Raw genomic sequence first — 22991 nt, 5'->3', positions numbered from 1 at the left:
CAGGGCAGAAATATGCGGCCTCACGGCTTGGCACGGTAGCCGGGCGCTCGACACAACGGCGAAGCTCAGTGCCGCATGGTTGCACGGCGGACGGTAGTCGACGGGGCGTGCGACGGGCGCGAGTCGTGGCAAACAAAGACAGCGGGCGATGCGTGTATGTATCTATGTGCGGCGCGTTGCACTCGGTCTCGCGCGAGTGCGGGCTGTGAAAATTGAGAGGTGAGGTTGTGGTGGCGGTGGTGAGTGAAATACGATGCTTTGCCTTGGGTAGCCTTAGCCTTAGCAGCAACCTGCAGATTCACGTGAATCTCTGGAAGTCGCGTCGTGGCGTCATGCCAAGCTTTGCGCTAGCACCGAAATAATTAGCGGGAAAGTGTAATTCCCCGACCTCACCTCTCCTTCCCCCTCCAAGTAGACATGATTGTGATGGATCGTTTTCGAAAAGTTCCTTCTCTTTGCCCACAAATCCCCACTGCTACAGGCAACACTAACAGCGTGAAATCAGGTTGACGGCGTGGGCAGGTCTCTAAAGTCGGAGATGAATCGTCGTTTAGTGAACGGCCTGCCCTATAAATCGTTACATGCATCAGCCTCAACTATTTCAAATGCTAGCTGACCGAGAACGATGTCCTTGACGATCAGTTACGATGTTTATAAACGGATATATGGCTCTGGATCGGCCACAGCTGGGCCCTTCCTTATGGAGGCGCGACCTTGCCTCTTTCCTCTGCTGCCTTTTCGAGTCATGGTGCCGACTAACGGAGTTGCTAATAGCTCCATTGCTGCAATAGGGACCGATAACGAAGACGCCTGAGAAGAGCGTGGTATGGTTGTCACAGTCGGAGATCATGGCCTGGTGGTCGTTCAGCCACTTTAAATCCTGGTCGCAACTCTTGACTTCAGGGCTGCTCCGTGGGCCCGCAAAACTTATCCAGTGTGAGATTGAGGGAACGTGATATCCCCAAATCTGGCGAGCAAAGAATAGGATGCAAGACGCTGAACGAAGCATGGTCCGCCTCTTCTCATCGGAGAGACTCGTCGAAGACCATTTTAGCAGTTGGGTTCCTTACATACACCGTTTCGCGCTTCATCGATCGACACCCTGCGAGTAGATTGCAGACTTCTGAGATGTCGGACAGTCTTGTAAAGTAGCTGAAATTTGAGCTGCACATCTATCCCCATGTCTGGCATGGAGACAAGACAGCGGAAGCTTCCAAGAGTGCACGGCCAGATTTATACATTTGGGGATGGTATCATTGTCATTGCTGAATTACCTATACGCGCACTTTATGAGTCTTCCGCTCGAAGGTCCATCCGTGAGGCGGGGCGTACGTCTGAGGTCAGATGCCACGCCGAGAAACGTCTCAATTATGGACTTCAAATGGTGAGGTAATCCCCTCAATGACTGACTGTCAAAATAACCACCAGCCCCAACTAACTTCCCTGCGGTGGCTCATATGTCATCCCAAGCAAATAACCATCCTCGTCCGCGTACAACAATTTATACAGGCCGTCTCTCCATACATCCCGCTGGCCCGCACTCGCATTCCTCATATAAAGATCCTGCTCGATGAGCCGAGCAATCTCCTGCTGAAGGACCTCAAGCGTCACCCGATGTTCAGGTTCGTGGTACAAGCAATCATCTACCAGCAGGCACAAATCCCGGGGATAGATGTTTTGCAGGCGGTCCGGCACAACGTATCCAAAGCTTCTTCCCGGGCAATATGTCGGCTGATTGCTTTCGATATTAAATTTTGGATCGAGAAGCTTCAGCATGATGGCTCCAATGCCCCATACTTTCTACGATGTTAGTTCTGAGGTCTGATATTTGACGGATCAATACGAAGTGACTTACCGTTGCAGTCCGACAAGATCTTGAAATCATCCACCGCTTTCCGATTCAGTGGATCCTCGAACGGTATTTGCTCAGGTGGCATATATCCCTTAGTACCGACCGCATTCGCCCAGTAGGCTGGATTAGTCTGATCTTCCGCCGACGTCAAGAACGCGAGACCAAAATCCGCCACCTTCGGCTGGGGGTATATTGGAAAATGGTCAGGATCGGGCAAGTCAAGGAAGACATTGTCAGGCTTGAGATCGCGATGCACAATCTCTTCTGTCCAGTCTTTCACGGGCGAGTTCGCCGTGCTGCTTCCTTGCTTCATGATCAGGCACGCATCCACCACGCTTTTGAAGACGAAGTATAAGAACGGTGTGGGAATGGATTGCCCTCGTCTCTCGTACCGCCAAGCCACGTCATTCAAGTCGCGACACGCAGCATACTGGACGCACATCCTGTAGCTCTTCTGACTTTGATTGACATGGCCAGTTCCCAGTACAGGCAGGATGGAGCGGGCGCCGCCGTCGGCATTGCTTGCGAGCGAATGTGTGAGCCATTCCAAAGGGTAAATAGAACCCTTACCATTCAAGTCGCCACGAAATATACATGGTAATCTCCATGTCACTCTTGCGTCGACAGTCTTCTGTACTATACGCTTGACGATCTTGTTGTCACTATCGACTCCCAAATGAAGGTCACCCTCGTTCGGGCCGTTCTTAAATATTCTTCGTGCATTGTGCCACGTAATCCCACTGGATTTATCAGACATAGTTTTGGGCTGAGGATTCAATCGTGGTATGCGGCGAGCCATTGGCACAGCAAGCTCGTCTCGCGCCTTCAGGAAAGCGTTAGAAGCCATTGTGTTGGCCCTCTGCTTTCGACCTGGCGTGCGTCTTTTCGTCTGATCAGTGGCCCGCCTCTTCTTATTTCGCCGCTGCTCCATCTCCTTGACCTTTTGCTCGAGATGCTTCTCGCGGGCGTCCATGTGGAAGACGAACGCCGAGCCGCGCCTGAAGATTTCCCCAAAATTTCTTTTCATCCACTCAGCCCCAACACGCTGATTCTCCAGACTGAGACGGGCAGATTCCAATTCAGCTTGCTGGGCCTCCATCTCCCGAATTCTCTTGCCGGCGTCGGCCTTCTCATCCTGAACAATCCGGTCCCTTTCTCCCACCGTTGATAGTTTGGCATCGTGGATGCGCTGCCAGTTATTGTACTTTTCGGCCTGCTCGAGGAACTTCGTATGTGTTTTCTGATGCTTTGCCAGCTCATCTAACTCGGCTTGAAGAACGTATTTGACGCAACCTGGACAGTGTCAGCGCGAGACCAGTCGGTGGTGATGCGATACAAGCAGAGTCGACTGACCCTCTGCCGAGCTCCCATGGAATTTTTCTCCGACGAAGTCCAGAAGCGACTTGGGCGGCGATGTTTTCTTGGGCTCTTCCTCGGTCTGTTCTGCCATCTTTCCTGGCATACACAAGCCAAATTTTCAAGGTAGATGGAAAGGACAGTGGTTTGAGATAGAAGACAGCAAAAAACTCATCCAATGGATTTCATTGTCCGAAGAGCCAAACAAGGAGCCGGATTTGTAGGGATTCTTCTTTGTTTCTCAAACACATTGCATTACTGTCTACCTTCTGTCAAGAACGACACCCTTTTGGGCATCATCGTGGTGGTAATGCCATTCCAGTTTTGTACCCATCTGACTTCCACGAGATTTCATTCTTGCGGTCACGCGGATTCTCTCCAGCAGCCGCTTTCTTGCAATACTCATCCTCGTTTATGAGCTTCGCGATCTCCGCCTGTAGATGCTCCAGCGTCAGCCTATCCCATGGCTGGAAGTTCATGCAATTGTGAATGAGATCACAGAGCGCTGCTGGATAACGGTCCCTGTCCTGCTGTGTAATGTAGAATCGATTTGCCTTACCAGGGACATACAGCGGTTGTTCCTACTTATCTGCAGTATGTATGAGCGCCAGCATGGTGGTGCCAATTCCCCAGACTTTGTTGTACGCATTAGTCGGGCTTTACTGTAGTTTTGATGGCTCATGGACTTACCATTGCATGGGCACAACATCTCAAAGTCGTCGACGGGAGTTCCGGTTTGCGGGTCTTCAAATGCGAATTGCTCTGGGGACTTGTAACCATGACCAACACTCCCCGTCGCCCAGTAATGGGGATTCAATTCGTCATGCTCCTTCGTCAGAGACGCAAGCCCAAAATCCGACAGTTGCGGTTGTGGATACATAGGAAAGTATTCCTCGTCAGGAAGACTAAGAAAGACGTTATCTGGTTTGTAGTCTTGGTGGATGATTTGTTCCCATTCCGCCCGTGCAGTCGCCTTCAAAAGACTGCCCTGCTTCAGGATCAAGCCAGAGTCGACGAGTTGCTTGAAACACAGGAGCAGAAACGGCGTTGGTAATCGTCCTTTCATTCGGTTCCGTAGATCTAGGAGGTTATCGCCTGGGGCGTACGCGGTGTGTATCGTGAAACTCTTCTCGTCGTCGGGAAATGTCGATCCGCCAAGTATAGGCAGAATAGACTGTGCATCCGTGGCATTGCACGCAAGTGTCTGCGTGACCCACTCAAGCGGCCATATCTTGCCAGTGACATTGCCGCTGACATCGCCTTCTCCGAAGCCATTGCCGTGGACCTCGACCTTGAGGTTGCCTCGAAAATAAGCCGGTGATCTCCTCATTTCTGGTATAATCGTAACGACTTTTCTCACCACTCTGTCACGAATCACGTTGTTGCTGTCAACGCCCAACTGGAGGGATACCTTCCCGCACGACCCGGAACCGATTGATTTGTGAACATTGAACCATCTTAGTTTAGAGTTCCGATCATCCAATGGATTCTTGCGGCCATCGTGGAGATCTGGGATGACTTCGGCGGCTTTGGCAGCCTTCTTTTGAAGTTCAGAGTGACGAGGGTGACAGCCGTCTGCACGTAACCTCTTCCGCCCCAACATCGTCCTTCTGATCCGGTGGCTGTTCAACTTCTTCCTATCTCTTCGATTCTTCGCATCCTCGATCCTACTCTTCAGGGACTTTGCCCGAGATCCGAGTTGAAAGCCCAGCACTGTAGGACGTGTGATCTTCTCGACAAAGAGTCCTCTAATCCATTCAACCGCAACGCGCTGATTTTCTAGAGACTTGTAGATGTGCCCCAGGTTGTCATGTTGACTATCAAGTTCTTTGATCTGGTCGTTCCGCCTGATACCCGGTGTCTGAATGGCGACCTCGCTTGTTTCGACCGCACTAGATCTCTTGTCTATGATGCGCTGAAACTCGTCGAATTTATGGTAGTGCTTCACGACTGACTGATAAGTCTTCCCGTGCGATGTTCGGAGCTCTTCCAGTTCCGCCGGCAGCACGAAGTCAATGCATTCTAAAGCAGATTAGTATTCGAGGAATGTGCGATGAAATGCGGTAGAGCACTGTACATACCTTGCGCTGAATTGCCATCCTCAAAACATTCACTCCCAAAGGCGAAGAGTTTTGGAGCTGGAGGCGGAGGAGGCGTAGGCGGAGGGGGAGGGGGAGACTCAGGCGGAGGGGGAGGGGGAGGCAAATCCGGAGGGGGAGGTGGAGGTGGAGATCCAGGCGGAGGCGGAGGCGGCTCGTCAGAAGCTTCAGCCATGGTTTCGATACAGGGAGAATGAGCCTTCCAAAATGGTCCTGAAAAGTTGATAGCAGGAGGAAACGAGCAGAGAGGCGGTCAGCAACGCTCTTCATTGTCCGAAAAACCAAACATGTCGCCGCATTTGGAGGCAGGCTTCTTTGTTCTCAGTCGCTCCCGTCTGCTAACGTGAAAGGGCGTATTCTGTTTCGATGCCGCGAATGACGAGCGAGATCAAAGCCAGGAGTCATGGCTAGACAAAGGAACAGGGTAAGCAGCAGAGCTAGCGTTAAATCCAAGTCAGAAGTGATGTGTAGAGTGGTACGATTTAAGAAGTGATGTGAATAGTAGTACAGAAAGTGACAGAGCAAGTAAGGGAGTAAGTAATGGAGCAAGTGATATAAGAAGTAATCTGAGAAGTAAGCTGCGAGGTAATTTGAGAAATAATGTAGAGAGTAATATAGAGAAGGAGGGAGCAAGTGATGGAACAAGTAATGGAAGAACTAAACATGAAAGTGAACTTGGAAGTAAGGCTGAAAATAAGACTTTCCACAAAGTCAAAAAAGGGGTAAACACCAACCAAGAAGCGAAATCCAGATGACATCAAGCCCAGAAATTCGAGCAACAATCCTTTCGTCCTCGAACTACCGCTTTCTCTTCGAGGGGGTAGCCTCTGGGTTCAGGAGATCCCCAATGCCAAATCCTCGTTTCCTCCCATTGCTCCCGGGCGGCGGCGGCGGCGGCGGCTGGCTCTGGTGCGTAGGCCACCTTCGATCGTTCACGAAGTCGATATCAAATGATGATGAAGTCGGGCGTCTATTTGGTGGGCGTTGAATTGGTGTGAATTCAGGTTGTGGCCGTTCAGCTTGTTGGGGCTCATTTGGAGGAGGCTGATTTGGAGGAGGCTCATTTGGTGGACGCTGATTTGGAGGAGGTTGATCTGGAGGAGGCTGGTTTGGCGGAGGCGCAGCTGGTGTCAGACGTGCGGGATCGAAATACATCCGGCCCTGGCCGCCAAGGCTATCGTCACTATCCGCGTCGCTGCCGTCGCCATCCTTGGGCTTGGGCTTTCGCCGTGGCGGCCTGGGAGGGCCTCCAGGAGGTGGAGGATTCCGCGGCTCGGCTGCCAGCATGCTGCGCATCGGCCATCCCTCCCGCTTCAGCAACAACCCATATCTCGCGAATTGAGGGTCGTTGGCAGGGGCGTGGCGAAGACCGCGGGCTCCGTCTTGTGAGCCGTATCCAGTTCGACGACTCAACCTCTTCAATACGTCGTCGAACGTAGGGCGAGTATTGGGCAGATACTTCAAGCAGTCCATGACTAGGGTCCGTAGGTCCTCGCTATAGTGCTTCATCTCTTCTGCATCGAACGGCCGTGGTACACGGTGCGTTCTGTAGTGGACGCGAATGCGTTCGCGCCGATCCTCGCTGCCAATGAGATCGTCAAGGTACTCATCGCCTATCATGAGGCTATAGACAGAGAGCGCAATCTCCCACACTATAACATCAAGGTTAGTTGTGATCGTTCCATATCTGAAAGCTGGGCGCTTACCGTTGGTCGCCGCTGTAAGCCATGACTCGCCCGTAGCACCTTCCAGCTGATCAGCGCGAGCTTCCTGTGATGCCGTTAGCCCCTGCAATAGTATGAAGCTTCTCAATGTTCTCGCCAACAGACTGCTGGAGGCTCGCATCTCTGTATCATGAGCAGATACCGTGCGAAGGAACGCGCGATCAAGAACGTCTCTAAATGACCTACCGGAGCGTGAAAGCGATATCCGAAGGTGGCGACCTCTTCACTGCGGACTCCATCGTCACTCATGACGCAGAGCCCAAAGTCTCCAAGCTTCGGCATGTGATAGCCCTTGAAGGTATCTGTGTCATTGAGGCCGAGGAATACTGGGTGAACACGTTAATGACACTGTTCACTGTTTGATAGTAGGATGACCTTACTATTCCTGTGCTTCACGTCTCTATGGTTGATGAGCTGCCAGTACCCGTTACCGCGCTTTTCCAGATCTCCTCGTTCCATCAGAATGCCCGCTTTGGCGAGAGTCTCGAAGAAGAACCACACGAATGGCTCAGGTATGAATCGTATGCGTCGGTAAAGCGCCGTACCATAACCCGTACGATAATGTTCGCTCAACACATGTTGCATACTGTTGAATGGACTATACACCAAAGATCAGTTTTTGTGCCACATCGCCACGTTCAAGCAGCCAAAGTAGTGGGAAGGAAAGGAAAGGAGAGTATCGGCTCTAGGCCAGCGCTCCCCGAGAAACAGAGTCCGACCAAGCCATCTCGAGACTCTTGCAGTCGTCACAGTATGTTCGCCAAACAAGGAGACGTTTACACCTTCCTCTCCACTAACGTGACAGGGGACTTACCAGTATTCCATGTAAATTCGACACAACCGCTCAGGCCAGCTGATCCGCCAGTTGCGAATGCGTACAATCGACTCCGAGCCCCTGAGAGGCCGCAGACGCATCATAGCGAAGACCCTTGGTGAATCCGTCAGTCTCCGAGTGAACTAGCAAAGGACGATTAGAGAACTCACTCCATAAGGATCAGTCCAGTTCGGTCCCAGCGGCGGACACCTTCCTCTGCCCGGGAATCCTTCGTCGCCAGTCTATCGATGATCATACCATGCTCGTTTTGCTTCACCCAAGAGTAAGCTGAGCCATAGGCGCCTTCACCAAGATACTCAGCTCTCCACCAGCCTTCGTTCAGCTGGCCTAGTCGATGACGCCGATTCCTCTCCCTTTCAAATATCGCGCGCTCTTCCTGATAGGCGTTCTCGAGCAATGCATCTACCTCCGCGTTAAGGGGATCTTGAGCAGCTGCATCGGCTGCTGGGCGCTCTGTCGCTCCTTCTTGGGCATCACTGGCGCCTCCTGGGGCTACGCCGTCGTTGACTGGTCCAGCTCCTCTATTCGCTTCATCTGCGAGTCTCTGCTGCAGGTTGGCAAGGGGCCTGGCAGCTTGCTGGTCGAACTGCTGGAGTTCATTTTCCAGCTCTTGCCTCCGCTCGTTCAGGAAGTCCACGCCTTCCTGGTGGAGGAAGTATTGCTCTCCAAAGGTAATAATGTCTAGGATACATTGCAAATCGCTTCTCATGGCAGCCTGGCGCGGGGCAGCAGCAGTTTCAAAGGCGGTCAGCTCGGCAAGGGTAGCCTGATCCTGCGGAATTGCCAGAGGCTGGTCTTCGCGCTGTTGCTGAGCGGCCTGGATCTGCGCATATTGAGGCATCAATGTCACGAGTCTCGCGCGGTCGGCCGCTGGCAGATCGTTGTTGAAATAATTCCGAAATTTCACGACAGCTATAAGTTTCCAGTCATGTCAGCGAGTGCTTCCGTTGCGATTCGAGTACACCTACGCTTCTTTCCCTTTATTTTCGGGCGTACGCGATTGAACCCCTCCAGTTCCAATTCGACCCAGATGTCTTCGGCTGCTGCCATGTTTAGTTCTTGCGCCGATGCTTGGTGGATGCTGTGCTGTGTCAAAATAAAATCGAAAGGGTAAACCGTCCATGCTGGACTACGTGAAGCCAACAAAGAAGTTTGTTCTGAAAGAAGAAAAACTCCGCATCCGACAATCGCTCTCGAGAGTCTTTGTTGTCCAAGCCGTTGAAAGGGAGCGTGAGACCTCAGCCACTGGCAAAACGTTGGGGATAGTAGATCAAATTCGGGTATTGTAGCAAAACCGCATGGCCAACAGCACTCACTACTCAGGCCGTATCCTCCCTCTCCGCCTCTTCATCTCTTCAACCTTCCTCTTATCCTCTTCAAACGCCTTGACAAGATCCTTCGCCTGCTCCTTCTTCTGCTCCCGGACCTGGAATCTGTAAAAGTCCGCCTTGATGCGATCCTTCTCCCTCTTCTTGAGCTCCTCTTCCTTCGCCTTGGCTGCCTCTTCCCTCGCAGGTCCGACCCTACCACCACGTGTGACTGTGATGAATCCATCCTCGTCTGGCTCTGCTCTTTGCCGTGCAAGCATCTTCGTTCTCGCATCTTCTTGTGCCGCGAATGCTCCCATGAATGCATCCACGCTGGCTTGCAGTGTCAAGTGGTCGGGGTAACGCATTCTGTGATGCGTCAGGTACCTCGCCGAGCCCAACGGTGGGAGTTTGTTTCCTATTCCCGCTGCCCATTTTATCTCAGTCTTATTCTTGATAGCCTTCTTCGCCTCTTTCAACGCAAGATCTGCGCTTGGCTTGTCCACGAACGTAATGACGGCTGTGCCTCCACTTCGATGTAATTCCCGATCCCACACATCTGGCAGCAATCCAACTTCTTCTACTGCGCCATCCTCGTCAATACCCTCGATCCCTCGCTTCCTCTTCTTTCCCTGCTTGGCCGGCGCAACAGGCGCGCTAATACCCTTCCCGACTCTGGCACCCTCGAAGGCAACGCTTTCTATTCGTGCGCCGCCCAGTTGATTTGCGAAAAGACTGCGGATGTGCAGCTCTGTTGTATCGATCGGGACGTTTACAGCGAAGACTTCTCGAGGCGTTTTCTCAGTGGGTACTTTGGGAGCGTTGGCTCGAAGGTAGAGGTAGTGGGTTGCCTCTCTTGGCAAGGACTTTTGCGCAGGTATTCGTAGAGGCAAGACGAGAAAGTCGTGGACTGTCCATGGCGTCTTTGCGGCTGTTACGGGAGCCATGGTGGTGCGTGGGAATAGTACATGCAGAAGAAGACATGAGCTTCGAGAAATTCATCAAACGTAAAGCAGATGCAGATCTCGCTAAATTTGCACTAGCTTCTTCGGGTATAGCGCGAACTAAATCCTGGCAGGAGCACATGCTTGGGGAACACGAGCCTGTGAACTGGAACCAAGTTATAGAAGCCTTTTGCTATTCACTGCAAACTCGTTCATCTCATCGTAATATCATAAAGTCGGTAAAAATACATCTTCGTAAAGTCATGCAGCCATCAGGGGTATCATATGCATCATCTCATCCTCCCAAACACCTCGCCAGCAAGCTAACACACAGATCTGAGCAACATTTGGTGTAGACCCTCCACGCAACATGAACATAAAGCAGCAAATGTACAAGCAGATGCACAGGGTATCGTGGTGAGATTCATCAGGCCTTGTCAGCATCGTTGATGCCGCCGTTGGTGATGATGTACGTCGCTTCCGCCTCGGGACAGTCTGGACTCGGGATCAGCAAGGGTTGTCAATGCCTTAGATGGTGTCAATTACCCGGCGAATCCATGATCTTTGCAACACGCTCATCGCCACGGCCCTTTCTGAGCAGCACTCGAGTTGTCGAAGCGTGTGCGATGACGTGGCCGCCGACCGGCTTGCGGCCATCCATGCCAGCGAACATAGCGGCACCTGGGTCAGACTGAACTTGGTTGGACATAACAACAGCGATATTGAACTCCTACGAGGTGGTCAGCTCGGACATCAAGGCTCGACCTCGAGATATACATACGTCTGCGACCTCTGCAAGCTTGCGAAGGTGTACGCCGAGCTTCTGCTGGCGCTCGTTCAGCTCTGCACGTCCGAGGTAATCGCCACGGAACAGATTGAGAATGCTGTCGACCATGATGAGGCGATACTGGCCGGTGGCAAGGTCCTCCGCCAAGTTGCAGAGAATCTCGTGCTGGTGCTCGCTGTTCCTGGCACGCTGGTACAGGACGTTATCGATGACGGTCTCTGGATCCAGCTTGAAGCGCTCAGCGATGGAAATGAGTCTCTCTGGACGGAACGTTCCTTCGGTGTCTGTAGCGTGTCAGCATGCACGTCGAGGTCTCAGGAGAATTGAGGTCCACTCACCAATGACGACCACTTTGCCAGATGCACCACCGTCTTCCTTCGGCAGCTGGGCAACGACCGACATCGTGTGGAAGAGCTGGGTCTTGCCGCACCTGAACTCGCCGTAGACCTCGCTGACACTACGAGACTCGAAGCCGCCGTGCAGGATCTTGTTCCAGTTGTCGCTACCGGTGCCGATCTTGAAGCATGTTCGACGTTGCTGAAGAAGCTCAGTGCAGGTGATCATGCCTCCCTGGCCAGTAGGCTTGGAGGTGTGTTAGTTGGTGTCGACGAGAAGATGACTGGAGTCAAACGTACCGTTGCTTTCCTCGCGGCTTCTTTGACCTTCTCCACCTTGATATCGGAGAAGCCCTTGATGTTGAGCATCTTCTTGGAGTGCGTGGCCATGACGAGCTAGGCGTCTGGTCAGTGGCACAGCCGGCAGTCTTGTACGAGGGAGACATGGCACTCACGCCGACGGTGTGCAGGCCAAAGCCCTTGAGCTTGGCTATGTCTGCTGCGTTGATGCCATAATTCTGGAGTTCGTCCACGTCCACATGGAAGCTCTGGATCTCCTGCTCGTCCTCTTCGCCGCTGGCCACAGACGCAGGCATCTTGCTGGTGAGGGTACTGTAGAGGAGAGCGGATGAATGAGGTGGTGATGCTGGTACAGGCTGCCTGTAGCTGCTGAGGATAGGATGAACGAAGGGATGTGGGTGATGATTCAGCGGGAGATGAAGAGGAACGAAATTCGAGTGCGAAGAGCCATTGTGGCCTCATCGTCGCGGTGGAAGGCACCAACCTGCAGCTTCCTTCCCAAGGTGCACGCGTACGGGTTGGTATGGCAAGAGCGATGGGTCTTGGCGGGAGAAGCCGAGCGGGTGGACGCCGAAGCCGCCAACGATCCAAAAGCACGAAGTTCCTGTCTGTTAGGCATGGAGAGGAACCTCGTGATAATCTTTGGCCAGATATCCCACCAAGCCTCGAGTGCTGAAAGGGCAGTGAAGCTATAGTCAGTGGCATGGAGTGAGCTTCGAGGGCGAGCAGAACGGCGGGCGGCTATCGTGTCTAGTATGGAAGAGCCAACATTGATGTCGAGAAGGCGCATGGAGACATGGAGGATGGAAAACGCCTCCAACCGTTGAAGCAGATTCCCTTGTTCTACTGCGCTTTGCAAGGCGTGAGCGGCTTGGAGCAACGGCGATTCTTGGGGATCACTTACAAGGTACGAGCCTGTCTTCGAGAGCATACGCGCACAAGGGTTTGAACGAAGAGAATGAAGAAAAAGAACGCAACGTGCACCTGTCAAATCCAAGTCCAGTGACAATGCTTTTCTCGGCGAGTTGTTATCTCGCAACTTGTGCCCTACCGCGCCCACAAACACAAATCGGTCCTGGGTTTTTGGGGGAAATTCAATCCACCGTCCTTGAGCTCTCACATCGACACACCGAGCTCGCTCCACTCTCCGCCTCCGCCTCCCAATTCTTTGCTTGCCTACCTTCCTCCTTGGTACCGCCCCGCCTCGAAGAAAACATCAACAAGGGCTACCGTCAACGGCTTCCATCTTCTTGCCTTCGCTCCGCCTGGGTATAAGGTATATGCTGGGTCGTGATGGTCGTAAAGGAAACTTTTGCACGTGTCGTGGTCGTGAGATCATTCGAACGCTCGATCGAGGTTGATGCTGGAAATGCAACCGGAAAGAAACGGGGTCGGCCAGAAGTCAAAAGTATTGAGCATCGCCTCGCGGCCAGCTGAAGCGTGCTTAGTGTGGGTTAAGAAGTTAGGCGACGGCCTGAGCTGGCGCAATGGGCGCCGCAACAGGATCCGACGGAAGGCCAGCAACAGGGGCTGCTTCGCCATTCACAACGCCGTTTGCCTCAGTGGATTGTGGGCAGTCACGGCTGATGTGACCGGCCTCACCACAGCCTAGGAAAGCAGTCAGTCGTGATCATTGCACATCCCATCTTTCAGTACTCACGGTAGCAAGTCTTGCCAGCGCTGTTCAACGGGCCACCGTTAGGAGCCGTGCAGTCGCGGCTGATATGACCAAGCTTGCCGCAAGCATAGCACTTCATGGCCTGAGCCTGGCAGTCGCGAGCAAAGTGGTTAGGACCGCCGCACTTGTAGCAAGTCGCCGCCCGGTTGCCAGCAAAGCCACCGCGGAACCCGCCGCCGTAGCCACCTCGAGCTGGAGGACCGCCGGCACCACGACCAACTGGCGCAGCGTTGGGGGTTGGGCAGTTGCGCTGGGAGAAGTCAGTACATGGCCTTCGATCGTACACTCTCGACACATACCGCAAGATGGCCTGCCTGACCGCACGAGTAGCAGCGTCCACCCTGAGCACCACCGCTCAAACGGAGCGTTGGGCAGTCAGCCTGGACGTGGCCGAGTCCTTGACAGTGGTAGCACTGCTTAGCTGGATCCATTGTCAGTGTACGTCCTCTTCCAATGTGTGTTGTAACAAACATACTCTCAGTCGTCCGTGGGTGTGGGCAGTTGTTGCTCTCATGACCTTCAAATAGCGGTCAGTTCCTGCCTGTATCCGCTCCCAGCTCTTCATCTTACCCGGTTGCTTGCAGTTATAGCACAAGCGCTCACTGCTGGAGCAGACCTCGGCGTAGTGTCCAACATTGCCGCACTTGTAGCAGGCTCGGCGCGAAAGAGACGACATCCTGCTTTCTCCCTCGAATAACTGCAGATTGCCCTTGTCAGATACTTGTATGGTGTAAGTGCGATGCGCCGACGTCCAAGTGTGTGCGGGCGTCATGGTTGAGTCGCGTGGTTGTCGCACAAGGGCGCCGCAACAAAGATTTTCATGGGGTGGGTGAGGGGATCGGAACGTCGCTGGTGGACGGCGGTGAATGTTCTGGAGGGAAGGCGCATACCTCGTAATACCAATAATCTTCAGCCTGCGCGACAGTTAGCAGCCGTCGACTCTCTGCGCTTCATCGCCATCAATGCGCTCCCGTGTCGGATAGCCGCGCGAATGCTCAAACAACCACGCAGCGACCCGATAACGCGCCGATAAGAGCACGCGGGCACGTTGACGGCAAACGGGCGTACCTTCAGAAACCTCGCAGCGCGTCACACTTCCTGCACTCCGTCCTCACTCCTCTGCCCTCGAACCGAAGATGGCAAACGTGAAAAAGCAAAGAATGGCTTGGGATGGAGTGAAAGTGGTCGAGTGCTGCAAATGTGGACAAAGACTTGCGGCCCACGCCCCGCGCTAGAGGAACGACGAGCCCAGTGGCACCTTGAGCTGCAGCAGCAGGGGTTCCTGGGGCGAACGGCTGGCGAATGAAACGCCTGCGAGGTGGCTGTTACCGACGGCAGCACTCAGTCCACGCCAACTCTGCTTTTCCATGCCGAGGACCAGACGCAGAAGATGACCTTTCGACAGCTCAGGGGCAAATGAAGCGTCCAAGACGACCACATGATGGCTCGAAAAGTGTCCGAGAGATGGCGGCGTCGTTGTTTAGAGGCTCTGCAGGGGTCAGTATCTCACACATCAACTCACTCACAGCTGCCCCTGCTCGTTTCATTCAACGAGCCCAAAACGGACTGCAATCATGCAAGTATCGATCTGCTGAATTTCCTCGTGCCTCAAGCACGGCCAACATGGTTTCGTTTCTATCGTCGTGTCTAGCACATAATGTCATCTGTAGATGCTGCCTTTGGAAATCCAACCTGAATCCTCATTCCTGATGCATCGAACGCCAATCATCTCGTGCAACGTCATAAAACCAATCAATCCTTCTTCTCGATGACTGCCGGCGCCTTGATCTCACGGCCCTTGAGGAAGTCGAGACCCTCTCCAGCGTACGAGATGAGCGGCGATACTTCCACACCCGCGTCTGTGCGCTCACTGGTAACTGTGGCGCCAGCCGCTTCCACGAATCGCTTTCCCTGCTGCAGAATGTCTTGCTTCGAAGTCTCTGGGTCATCCTCGCCTGTTCCTGGAGCGTTCTTCAGTGGCGAGAACTCGTCCTCACGCTTCACCTCCATGCAGGCGAACTTGTCCATAGACAGGAACGGGAAGCAGTCGAAGACGAATTGTTCGAGCTTGATGCCGTTGGGCTTCTCCGGCTTGAATGCGTTACCCTTCTCGTCCACGGTAGGAATCTTCTTCTTGGCGATGTGGTGTGGCAGGCGATGTGACCACTCAGGTATCGATCGCAAGAACTCGAAGCTGTAGTAGTGGTTCACGATATTTGCCGCACGGAATTTGAGGAGGTTGTTGTCCTTTGGATCCTTGGCCTCTGCCAGTTCCGTGGAGATCTCAGAGTACTCGACGACGTCGGGCTTGCCATTCTTCTGCAGGATGAGACCTACGCTCTCCTTGGCATTGCGCTTTCGGACGACCTGTGGTAGTCTTGTTAGCTTGTGATCGTCATGGTTATGAGATGCTTTCTCACCTTGGTCGCGATTGAGACATCCTGCTCAGCACTGAAGCCAATGAAAGTAGGGTCAGCAACTCGTACGAGACAGTTGTCGACGCAGTAGGCATGGATGTGCTTCACACCACGCTTCTCCATGTCCTGCACAATGCCAGAGCCAACCAAGGCAGCGTACAACCCTCCGTTGCCATCTGGTGCAACAGCGACCTTGCCCTTACTCTCCAGGAGAATCTTTCCGTCCATGCTGATACACGGTAGAACACCTTGCTCAAAGAAGATGACGTTGTTGCGGTTGAGACCAAAGTACTGGTGCTCTTCGAAGAATTGCTGCGTGGGCTTGCGGGTAGGGCCCGAAGTCATGATGTACCACGGAATGACCACATCCTCTTTCTTGTGCAGGTTGCTGGCGAGGTGCTGTAGCTTGAGGATGCGCTCGGCTTGGAGCTGGAACAAAGACTTCTGGCTGTCAAGGCCGATGTTGTAGCAACCCTTGGGCGCAGAGCTACCAAGCCGAGTGCCTTGGCCGCCAGCCATGAGCACCACGCCGACCTGGTTGTCCGCAATGTACTTCAAGCCCACTTCGTTCCATTTGTGCAGGTTGGCCTCGTCACTGTCAATGGTGGAGGTGGTTGCGGAATCTGGCAGCGGCTCCAGCGTGGGCGCTTCGCTCTCGTTTTCTGTCTTTGGTGGGTTCAGAGCACGGTCGGTGATCTTGTTGATGTGCTCTGGATCGATTGGCTGCAACTGCTGGTATAGTGTGCCCTTCTCTTGAGGGCCAAGGTCGTCCCAGAAGCTGAGGACCTGTCCCTGGCCGGCCTTCTCATATTTCTCCTTGAGCTCTTGAAATTCGGCATCGCTGGGTGGTTGGGCAGGTGCTTCGGTGTCTTGGTTGCCGCCGAGGTTGAGAGCGCTGGCGGCCTAGAAGAGTGTCAGAGAGAAGGAAGTTGCGAAGGGCGGTGTTTGCAAGGCGTTGTGAGGAAAAGTCCATCAATGTCGTCCCAACACTCACCTTGTTGACCAAATCTTTGACAGCGTCCATGGTCCCGCGGTACTAAGTCGTATTTCCTGGTGATCGTGTTGTTGCGAAGAGTGGAGGATATCGAAGGAGAGATTCTTTGTTAAAAGACGGTCAGGAGAAGAAAGTTGAACGCGTTCAGGTGTCAGCTAGCTCTCTGCACGAAGCAGCTCGTGTTTGAAACGTGGGGCGAAGCGATGATGATGATGGGTTGGTGGCGGCCGTCTCGACCTCCTTGTCCTTCTCTCGATGTCGTCCCAGCCACAATATTGTCTCTCTTGTCAACACGGTATCTCCAAAAGCTCAAAAAGTCGTTCTGGTTGTCCGCCTGCTCTGATCTGGGACGAGACAAGAATTTGAAGCAAGACTTTGGAGCCAACAAGGTCTTCGCGCCGCCAGCCGTCGTCTATAATAAGCACGCTGCGCCCCAGTCTACCACAATGGGCATTGGATTAGAAGGCCATTGGCGAGCAGCTAACCATCTCGGTCTGCTGACGGCGCCTGCGTTCTTCGTATGAGGCCTTGCCTTGGCGGTTGGAAATGTTGAAGACGCCCTCATGGAGTCGTGGTCCGAGTCGAATCCGAACGTCATCTCCTGCGCTCGGCGATGATCCAAGCCGTCAGGCCCTCTCTCACGATCGTTCATCACATCAGGTCTGTGGGGATCTCCTTCAATGCCCACTCCGATCAAGGGAGGGTTTCCGACCTCCAAAATGCGATTGACTTCCATCAAAGTTATGTTCAATTGGCTCGTCGCGTCGACGCGTTTCTTAGAGTTCTGCAAGATTCGAGATGGCTGCCCAGCTGCCTGTTGCTGCTGGAGACATGCTGGCAACGCTCTCGGGCACGGACACATATGGCAAGTATCTCGATGAGGAGACATTCAATGGAAAGGGATATAAAAACCTCCTGCTCCCACCGTCAGAGCGAGATGCAGCAATCGCAAACCTCAAATCCAACCCATCCCATCCACAGATACAGCCATGGCATCCGGAGAAAGAACGACAATGCGAATGAACTTGGCCGACCTCATGCGGTTGGCCGGTCAAGAAGAAGCTACATCCTCTGGCAGCACCGAACCAGGTACAATCTACTACTTGAAGACAGCGACACCACACTTGCATGACGTCTCAGTCTCTGGCCCATACAAGGACCTCGAGGCCGTTTATGCCCAAGTCTGGCACAACTTTGGGGACGAATGCCAGCACGGCCGGTCGATGCTCGAGGACCTCAAAGTCAACGACCAACCTGTCGCCTTCCAGCACATCGAGTCGCCCATCTACGGCGACGCAAACAAGAAACGACGAATCGAACTCATTCCAAAGACGAAGCCGGATCTCGCTGCCAAGCTACCTAGTCCCGTCTGGAATGTCACCAAGGCTAAGATCGCCAATGAAGCTCTTGCTGCCGGCCCGACTGGCCCAAATCGTGACGCACTGCCAGTCAAAGACGTGCAAATCATCGACTCGTTCGAAAGCGAGGCTTCAGCAAAGCAGGCAGCGCAGAATGCGTTGCGCGATATCACTGGCCCAGGAGACATGTCTCAGACTGTCTCGACCTCCCCGTTCGCTGCTGGAGTCATCGGTCGCCAGGGTCTGAAGTGGGTCGTCACTGTGAACCGTGATTCCGGAACTACTACGCAGCAGCAGTAGTTGACTGGTCTACTTGGGACTGGAGATCCTCAATTCGTACGCTCGCTGTCGACTTGTTCTTCAGTTCTGCGCTGGGATAACGGCCGCAAGGTCAAGGATGGGGACGTTCGGCTGGACATTTTGCTGTCGACGCCTCCTTGACTCTTTGAAATTCAAGAACAGACAACAACATGAAATGGCAGGGCAAACACTTGTTCTGATGGCGACAGCGCGTTTCTTTAAGCACTTTCACAGATCATGCCTTGGAGCGCAGTGAGAGAATCCCTGAATAGGCCATTCGTTGCTACAACAGGGAAAGAGCAGACTTTCAGGACCACAGCTACCACAGCGTCCAGCCGACTATGTTGCTTTGCAAGCCTCGCGGTCGTTCAATCGTGGCTTGCCCTACGACTGCCTGTCTGGCTAATGGAAGGATTCACATGCTGTTTGATTGCAGTCTTGTCAAAGCGGCTTCTGATTGGCCCACTCGCCATGTTTGAGGCTGGGTTTCGACAACAGCTGGTGGCTGATTCAAAGCAAGGGCCTCACTGCAAGCACAACCACGTGCAAGACTGTGGGACAGACGCTTTGAATAGAGACACTCATTGGACTTGTCGCCAAAATAGTCATCATCACCATCAATGGCCCTGTCTGGCGAGCTCCCTAGCTTCACGATTGCTTGCAACATGGACTCAGCCGCCAACTTCGACGTCAAGACAACCCGCTAGAGTGCATAGTATGCATCTGCGCATAGGTCAAATCGATCAAGCTGAAGATGTACCAATTCGTATATCAATAAGTCAGAGCCCCGGGATCAGATTTCCATTCCACCAACATTGAACATCGAGAAGATTTTTGCAACCTTCCTCATTCACTTCTCTGTTTGATTGAGTTCTGACTTCAGGCCTAAAAGTATGAAGCTTCTTCCTTTATGGACAATCGCAGGAAGCACCTTCGCTGCGTTTCCTCCTGAGCCTGAGGATATTATCACCAAACAAGTTCCTGATCGACCTGGAGTATCAATCTCCTACAAAGAGGTGACTGACTGCGCTATCCCCATCCTGTTTGATGCTAACGACGACAGACGAACATCTGCGAAACCAGAGCAAAAGCCTACGCAGGCTATGTACATATCCCCGCCGACCTCGCTGATAACGATGCCTCTTCGCCTTACAATGTGTCGATGTTCTTCTGGTACTTCCGCGCCAGGCGCAACCCTCAACATGCACCCACCACGATTTACCTAGCAGGAGGGCCAGGCCAATCTTCCATGTACGGAGTGGCAGAGTCAGGCGGGCCTTGTACTGTACTCCGCGACAGCAATAGCACCGAGACGAATCCGTGGTCCATGACAAACAATGTCAACGTCCTCTATGTCGACCAGCCTGTCGGCGCTGGCTTCTCGTACGATACACTCATCAAGTCAACTATGGACTTGACCTTCGTGGGCAGCACCACATCGACCGGCGTCGAGACCTTTGACAGCTACAACGGCAGCGTTCTCGCTGAGAACAGCACTATTCTCTATGGAATATTCCCAAGTCAAGAGACTTCGAAGGCTACCAACAACAGCGTCAACGCGGCTCGCACGCTCTGGGAGTTCTCGCAGATTTGGTTTTCCTCATTCCCCGAATACAAAACGACGGACAAACGCATCTCGCTCTGGGGCAACTCATACGGAGGCTACTGGGTGCCTGTATCCGCAGAGTACACGGTCAAACAAAACGTCAAGATCAGGAACGGAGAACTGAACAACAGCATAATCCTCAACATCGACAGCGCAGGCTGGACAAACGGCTGCACCGACATGCTAATCCAAGGAGAATGGTACCCAGACATGGCCTACAACAACACCTACGACCTCCAAATCCTCCCGGAAGACCTCTACACCGAAATCAAAACCAACATCACCAAAGAAGGCGGCTGCCTCGACATGGTCAAAGAGTGCCGCTCCCTCGGCGAAACCTACGACTCCGAAAACTACAGCACCAACGCCACCGTCAACCAAATCTGCGCCGACGCCACCCTCTACTGCCTCCAATACGTCCTCGGCGCCTACAACGCCGTCAGCAACCGCTCCGTCTTCGACATCACCCACGAGAACCCGGACCCCTTCCCGCCCTCGCACCTCATCGGCTACTTCAACCGCGCCTGGGTCCAGCGCGCCCTCGGCGTGCCCCTCAACTTCACCTCCGACTCCCTCTCCACGCAGATGAACATGTTCTACAACACCGGCGACCCCGTGCGCATCGCGGGCGCCCAATCGATGCAGTACCTCCTCGACAGCGGCGTCAAAGTCGCCCTCGTCTACGGCGATAGGGACTACCGCTGTCCCTGGAACGGCGCGGAGCAGCTCAGTCTTCAGACGAACTGGAGCGGCGCGGAGGCGTTTCGGGAGGCGGGATACCAGTACATTCACACGGATATCGATGATTGCCATAACGACACGAAAGGCGGTCTGGTGCGGCAACATGGCAATTTCTCCTTTTCGCGGGTCTTTGAGGCCGGACACGATGTCGCGGCTTATCAACCGCGCACGGCGTTTGAGATTTTCAATCGGGTGTTGATGAATAAGGATATCGCCACGGGGAAGGTGTCGATTGGAGGACAGAAGAATAATTACAGCACGACGGGCTTGAAGGATACTTGGTGGAAGAAGAATGTTGTGCCGACGCCGCCGCCAGCGCCGGATTGTAATTTGTATTCGGTGGCGACGAGTTGTACGATTGAGCAGTATTTGGCGCTGCTGAATGGGACGGCGGAGATTGAGGAGTTTAATGTTGTGAAGCCTGTGGGTGGGACGCCGGGGTCGTTGGCGAATTATTTGCCTTGAGAGGAACCAGATCATGTAATATCTTCTTCGCTTCTTGGAACAATTCAGCTTGATTGGATCTTGTATCATATCCTCTCATTATATCTACCACCTCACCTCCTCCTCCCTAGTAAAAACATTTCCTAGCTCGTCATACGTACTATAATACACTTTTGCAAGACTCCTCGGCACATCCACGGCGATATCGATATTATGAATCCTCTGTGACTCAGGGACATCCTCCTTCGATCGTACCTGCTCAAGACCCTCTTCCTCAAGCTGGATATACCGTTCAGCAACCGCCGCCGCGGGTATACTCGCCCAAAGCCCCTCCTGCCGCGGAAGAGCGCGGAGGATCTGAATCCCACGCCGTCTGAGAAAGGGGTCTCGACATCTTGTTGCTGTCAGGAAGACGACGATGATGTAGCCGATGTCGTAGCTGAAGGAAGCGCCGCTGTCTCCTATTGCTGCTAGCCGCCTTACGATCTCCTCGCTGACGTTGATGATGACTTCGAAATGGTCTTGGACTTTATCCCATCTGGTTTCAGGGCCCATCAGCTCCGCTTTGCCGATCGCCTGACAACCGTGATACCATTGCCGTAGATTGAGGATAAGTAGTTGCATCGACTGGTCTGACTTCGCTGCGACCCGCTCGAAGAAGTCATACCACAGACGCAACCGTTGTGCGCACTTCTCCTTTTCCGCATGGATATTGGCCATGGCTGCAATGTCCGCGGCATCGAATGCAACGTCTGCCTCTTGGCCGAGAATGAGCATCCAGCGCGAAAGGTCGACGAGGGAGTCCCGAGCTTCGAAGATCGTTTGGAACTCCCAAGGTATGAGTGTCGGCTGCGTGGCGAGGAAGTCTTCCATCGTGTAGTGGTAGGGTGAGCTCTTGTCTGAGAAACAGACCGCAGGTAGATCCAGCCGGAAGAGTGTCTGTTGGATTTCGATGAGATCCTGCCTTCGGTGTCCTTGCTTCAGTCTATTCGCGTGCTGTCTTGCAATGGCTCGACCGTTGTCCATGTGAAGCTGGCTGTCTTTGAAGTTCCCCCGTACACTCTCAAAGCAGATGAACACCACGCAGGCTGTCAGAACCTTGTCGATGTCTGCTGGGTTCGCCGAGGACACTAAATCTCTAGCTTTCTCCAAAGCCATCTGATACTGCCTGTCTGCAAAATCCCGATGCTGCAATTCGGAGGCATGATCTGAATACTGATGCCATGCACTAAGCGCAAGAACTGCATGCTTGACAGCCGGTTCTAGATGACATGCTTGCAACACCGTTCGATCCCAGAAGTTGGCGGCGATCAGGGAGTTCGTACTGGCGACGGTTTTCGACCGGAAGAACTGAAAGTATCGTTTCTCTAGTGTGTCGTTGAAGGCTCTGTCGTTGACAAGCGTATACAATGGCCCGATCTCATTGCTGCTGCCGGGCGAAGGAGAATTGCTTGATCTTGATAGACTTGCAGCGTGCAAATCTCGTCTCGAAAAGGGTAGTTCGCTATAGCCATCACACTTCCTTCCAGTCTTCGTACATCTATTGCATTCGGGTTTCGTTTCGTCACATTTGACCTAGAAGTCAACGATTAGAGCTGATGCCCATTGGCCTCAATGTCAAAGATTTTTCACTCACCCGTCTTATGCGGCATGTGATACAACCACTCTTCGTCCTCTTGACGACTGCGGACATTGGAAAGAGATCTGTTCACCACGAATCCCACTGGCGGAGGCATCTGCATTGTTAAGAGGGAGCAGGATTCTACGCGAGCTGAAAGCCAAAGTGCGTGGATCTCGTCGCGTCCCTGCGGCTGAGCCCGTCGAGGTATTATTAAAAGGATACAAACTGACCAGGCATTCACATACCACTGTATGACGTGCGTACGCTAGGGCGTATGCTTGGAGCTATGTTGA

The 22991-nt window shown here is 53.3% G+C and overlaps 8 protein-coding genes across 8 annotated transcripts; 2 read left to right on the top strand and 6 right to left on the bottom strand.

Annotated features, from left to right (window-relative positions):
* Positions 1–1434: 1434 nt before the first annotated feature.
* Positions 1435–3302, bottom strand: M409DRAFT_19835 (uncharacterized protein; the record flags this gene model as incomplete). The annotated part of the gene is made up of 3 exons (XM_033805113.1): positions 1435–1796; positions 1856–3145; positions 3206–3302. The coding sequence occupies 3 exons, from the start codon at positions 3300–3302 to the stop codon at positions 1435–1437; spliced, it is 1749 nt and encodes a 582-aa protein (XP_033671122.1).
* Positions 3303–3504: 202 nt separating this feature from the next.
* Positions 3505–5482, bottom strand: M409DRAFT_19834 (uncharacterized protein; the record flags this gene model as incomplete). Its single annotated transcript, XM_033805112.1, has 4 exons — positions 3505–3730; positions 3794–3842; positions 3899–5230; positions 5290–5482. 4 exons carry the CDS (start codon positions 5480–5482, stop codon positions 3505–3507), a joined length of 1800 nt encoding a protein of 599 aa, XP_033671121.1.
* Positions 5483–6105: 623 nt separating this feature from the next.
* M409DRAFT_19833 (uncharacterized protein) lies at positions 6106–8916 on the bottom strand (the record flags this gene model as incomplete). The annotated part of the gene is made up of 7 exons (XM_033805111.1): positions 6106–6959; positions 7014–7077; positions 7218–7357; positions 7412–7629; positions 7846–7959; positions 8016–8778; positions 8835–8916. 7 exons carry the CDS (start codon positions 8914–8916, stop codon positions 6106–6108), a joined length of 2235 nt encoding a protein of 744 aa, XP_033671120.1.
* Positions 8917–9181: 265 nt separating this feature from the next.
* On the bottom strand, positions 9182–10120 carry M409DRAFT_64562 (uncharacterized protein; the record flags this gene model as incomplete). Its single annotated transcript, XM_033816134.1, has 1 exon — positions 9182–10120. The coding sequence occupies one exon, from the start codon at positions 10118–10120 to the stop codon at positions 9182–9184; it is 939 nt and encodes a 312-aa protein (XP_033671119.1).
* Positions 10121–14969: 4849 nt separating this feature from the next.
* M409DRAFT_64559 (uncharacterized protein) lies at positions 14970–16658 on the bottom strand (the record flags this gene model as incomplete). The annotated part of the gene is made up of 3 exons (XM_033816133.1): positions 14970–15584; positions 15638–16537; positions 16629–16658. The coding sequence occupies 3 exons, from the start codon at positions 16656–16658 to the stop codon at positions 14970–14972; spliced, it is 1545 nt and encodes a 514-aa protein (XP_033671118.1).
* Positions 16659–17617: 959 nt separating this feature from the next.
* On the top strand, positions 17618–18286 carry M409DRAFT_51970 (uncharacterized protein; the record flags this gene model as incomplete). The annotated part of the gene is made up of 1 exon (XM_033811952.1): positions 17618–18286. The coding sequence occupies one exon, from the start codon at positions 17618–17620 to the stop codon at positions 18284–18286; it is 669 nt and encodes a 222-aa protein (XP_033671117.1).
* An 893-nt stretch (positions 18287–19179) lies between these two features.
* M409DRAFT_19827 (uncharacterized protein) lies at positions 19180–21098 on the top strand (the record flags this gene model as incomplete). Its single annotated transcript, XM_033805110.1, has 2 exons — positions 19180–19302; positions 19350–21098. The coding sequence occupies 2 exons, from the start codon at positions 19180–19182 to the stop codon at positions 21096–21098; spliced, it is 1872 nt and encodes a 623-aa protein (XP_033671116.1).
* A 253-nt stretch (positions 21099–21351) lies between these two features.
* On the bottom strand, positions 21352–22770 carry M409DRAFT_51968 (uncharacterized protein; the record flags this gene model as incomplete). The annotated part of the gene is made up of 3 exons (XM_033811951.1): positions 21352–21356; positions 21395–22652; positions 22714–22770. The coding sequence occupies 3 exons, from the start codon at positions 22768–22770 to the stop codon at positions 21352–21354; spliced, it is 1320 nt and encodes a 439-aa protein (XP_033671115.1).
* Positions 22771–22991: the final 221 nt, after the last annotated feature.

Source organism: Zasmidium cellare, assembly GCF_010093935.1.
Source record: "Zasmidium cellare ATCC 36951 unplaced genomic scaffold M409scaffold_8, whole genome shotgun sequence".
NCBI classification, from domain to species: domain Eukaryota; kingdom Fungi; phylum Ascomycota; class Dothideomycetes; order Mycosphaerellales; family Mycosphaerellaceae; genus Zasmidium; species Zasmidium cellare.
Note: the sequence above shows the minus strand (reverse complement) of the source record. Positions and strands in the feature narration are given on the sequence as shown.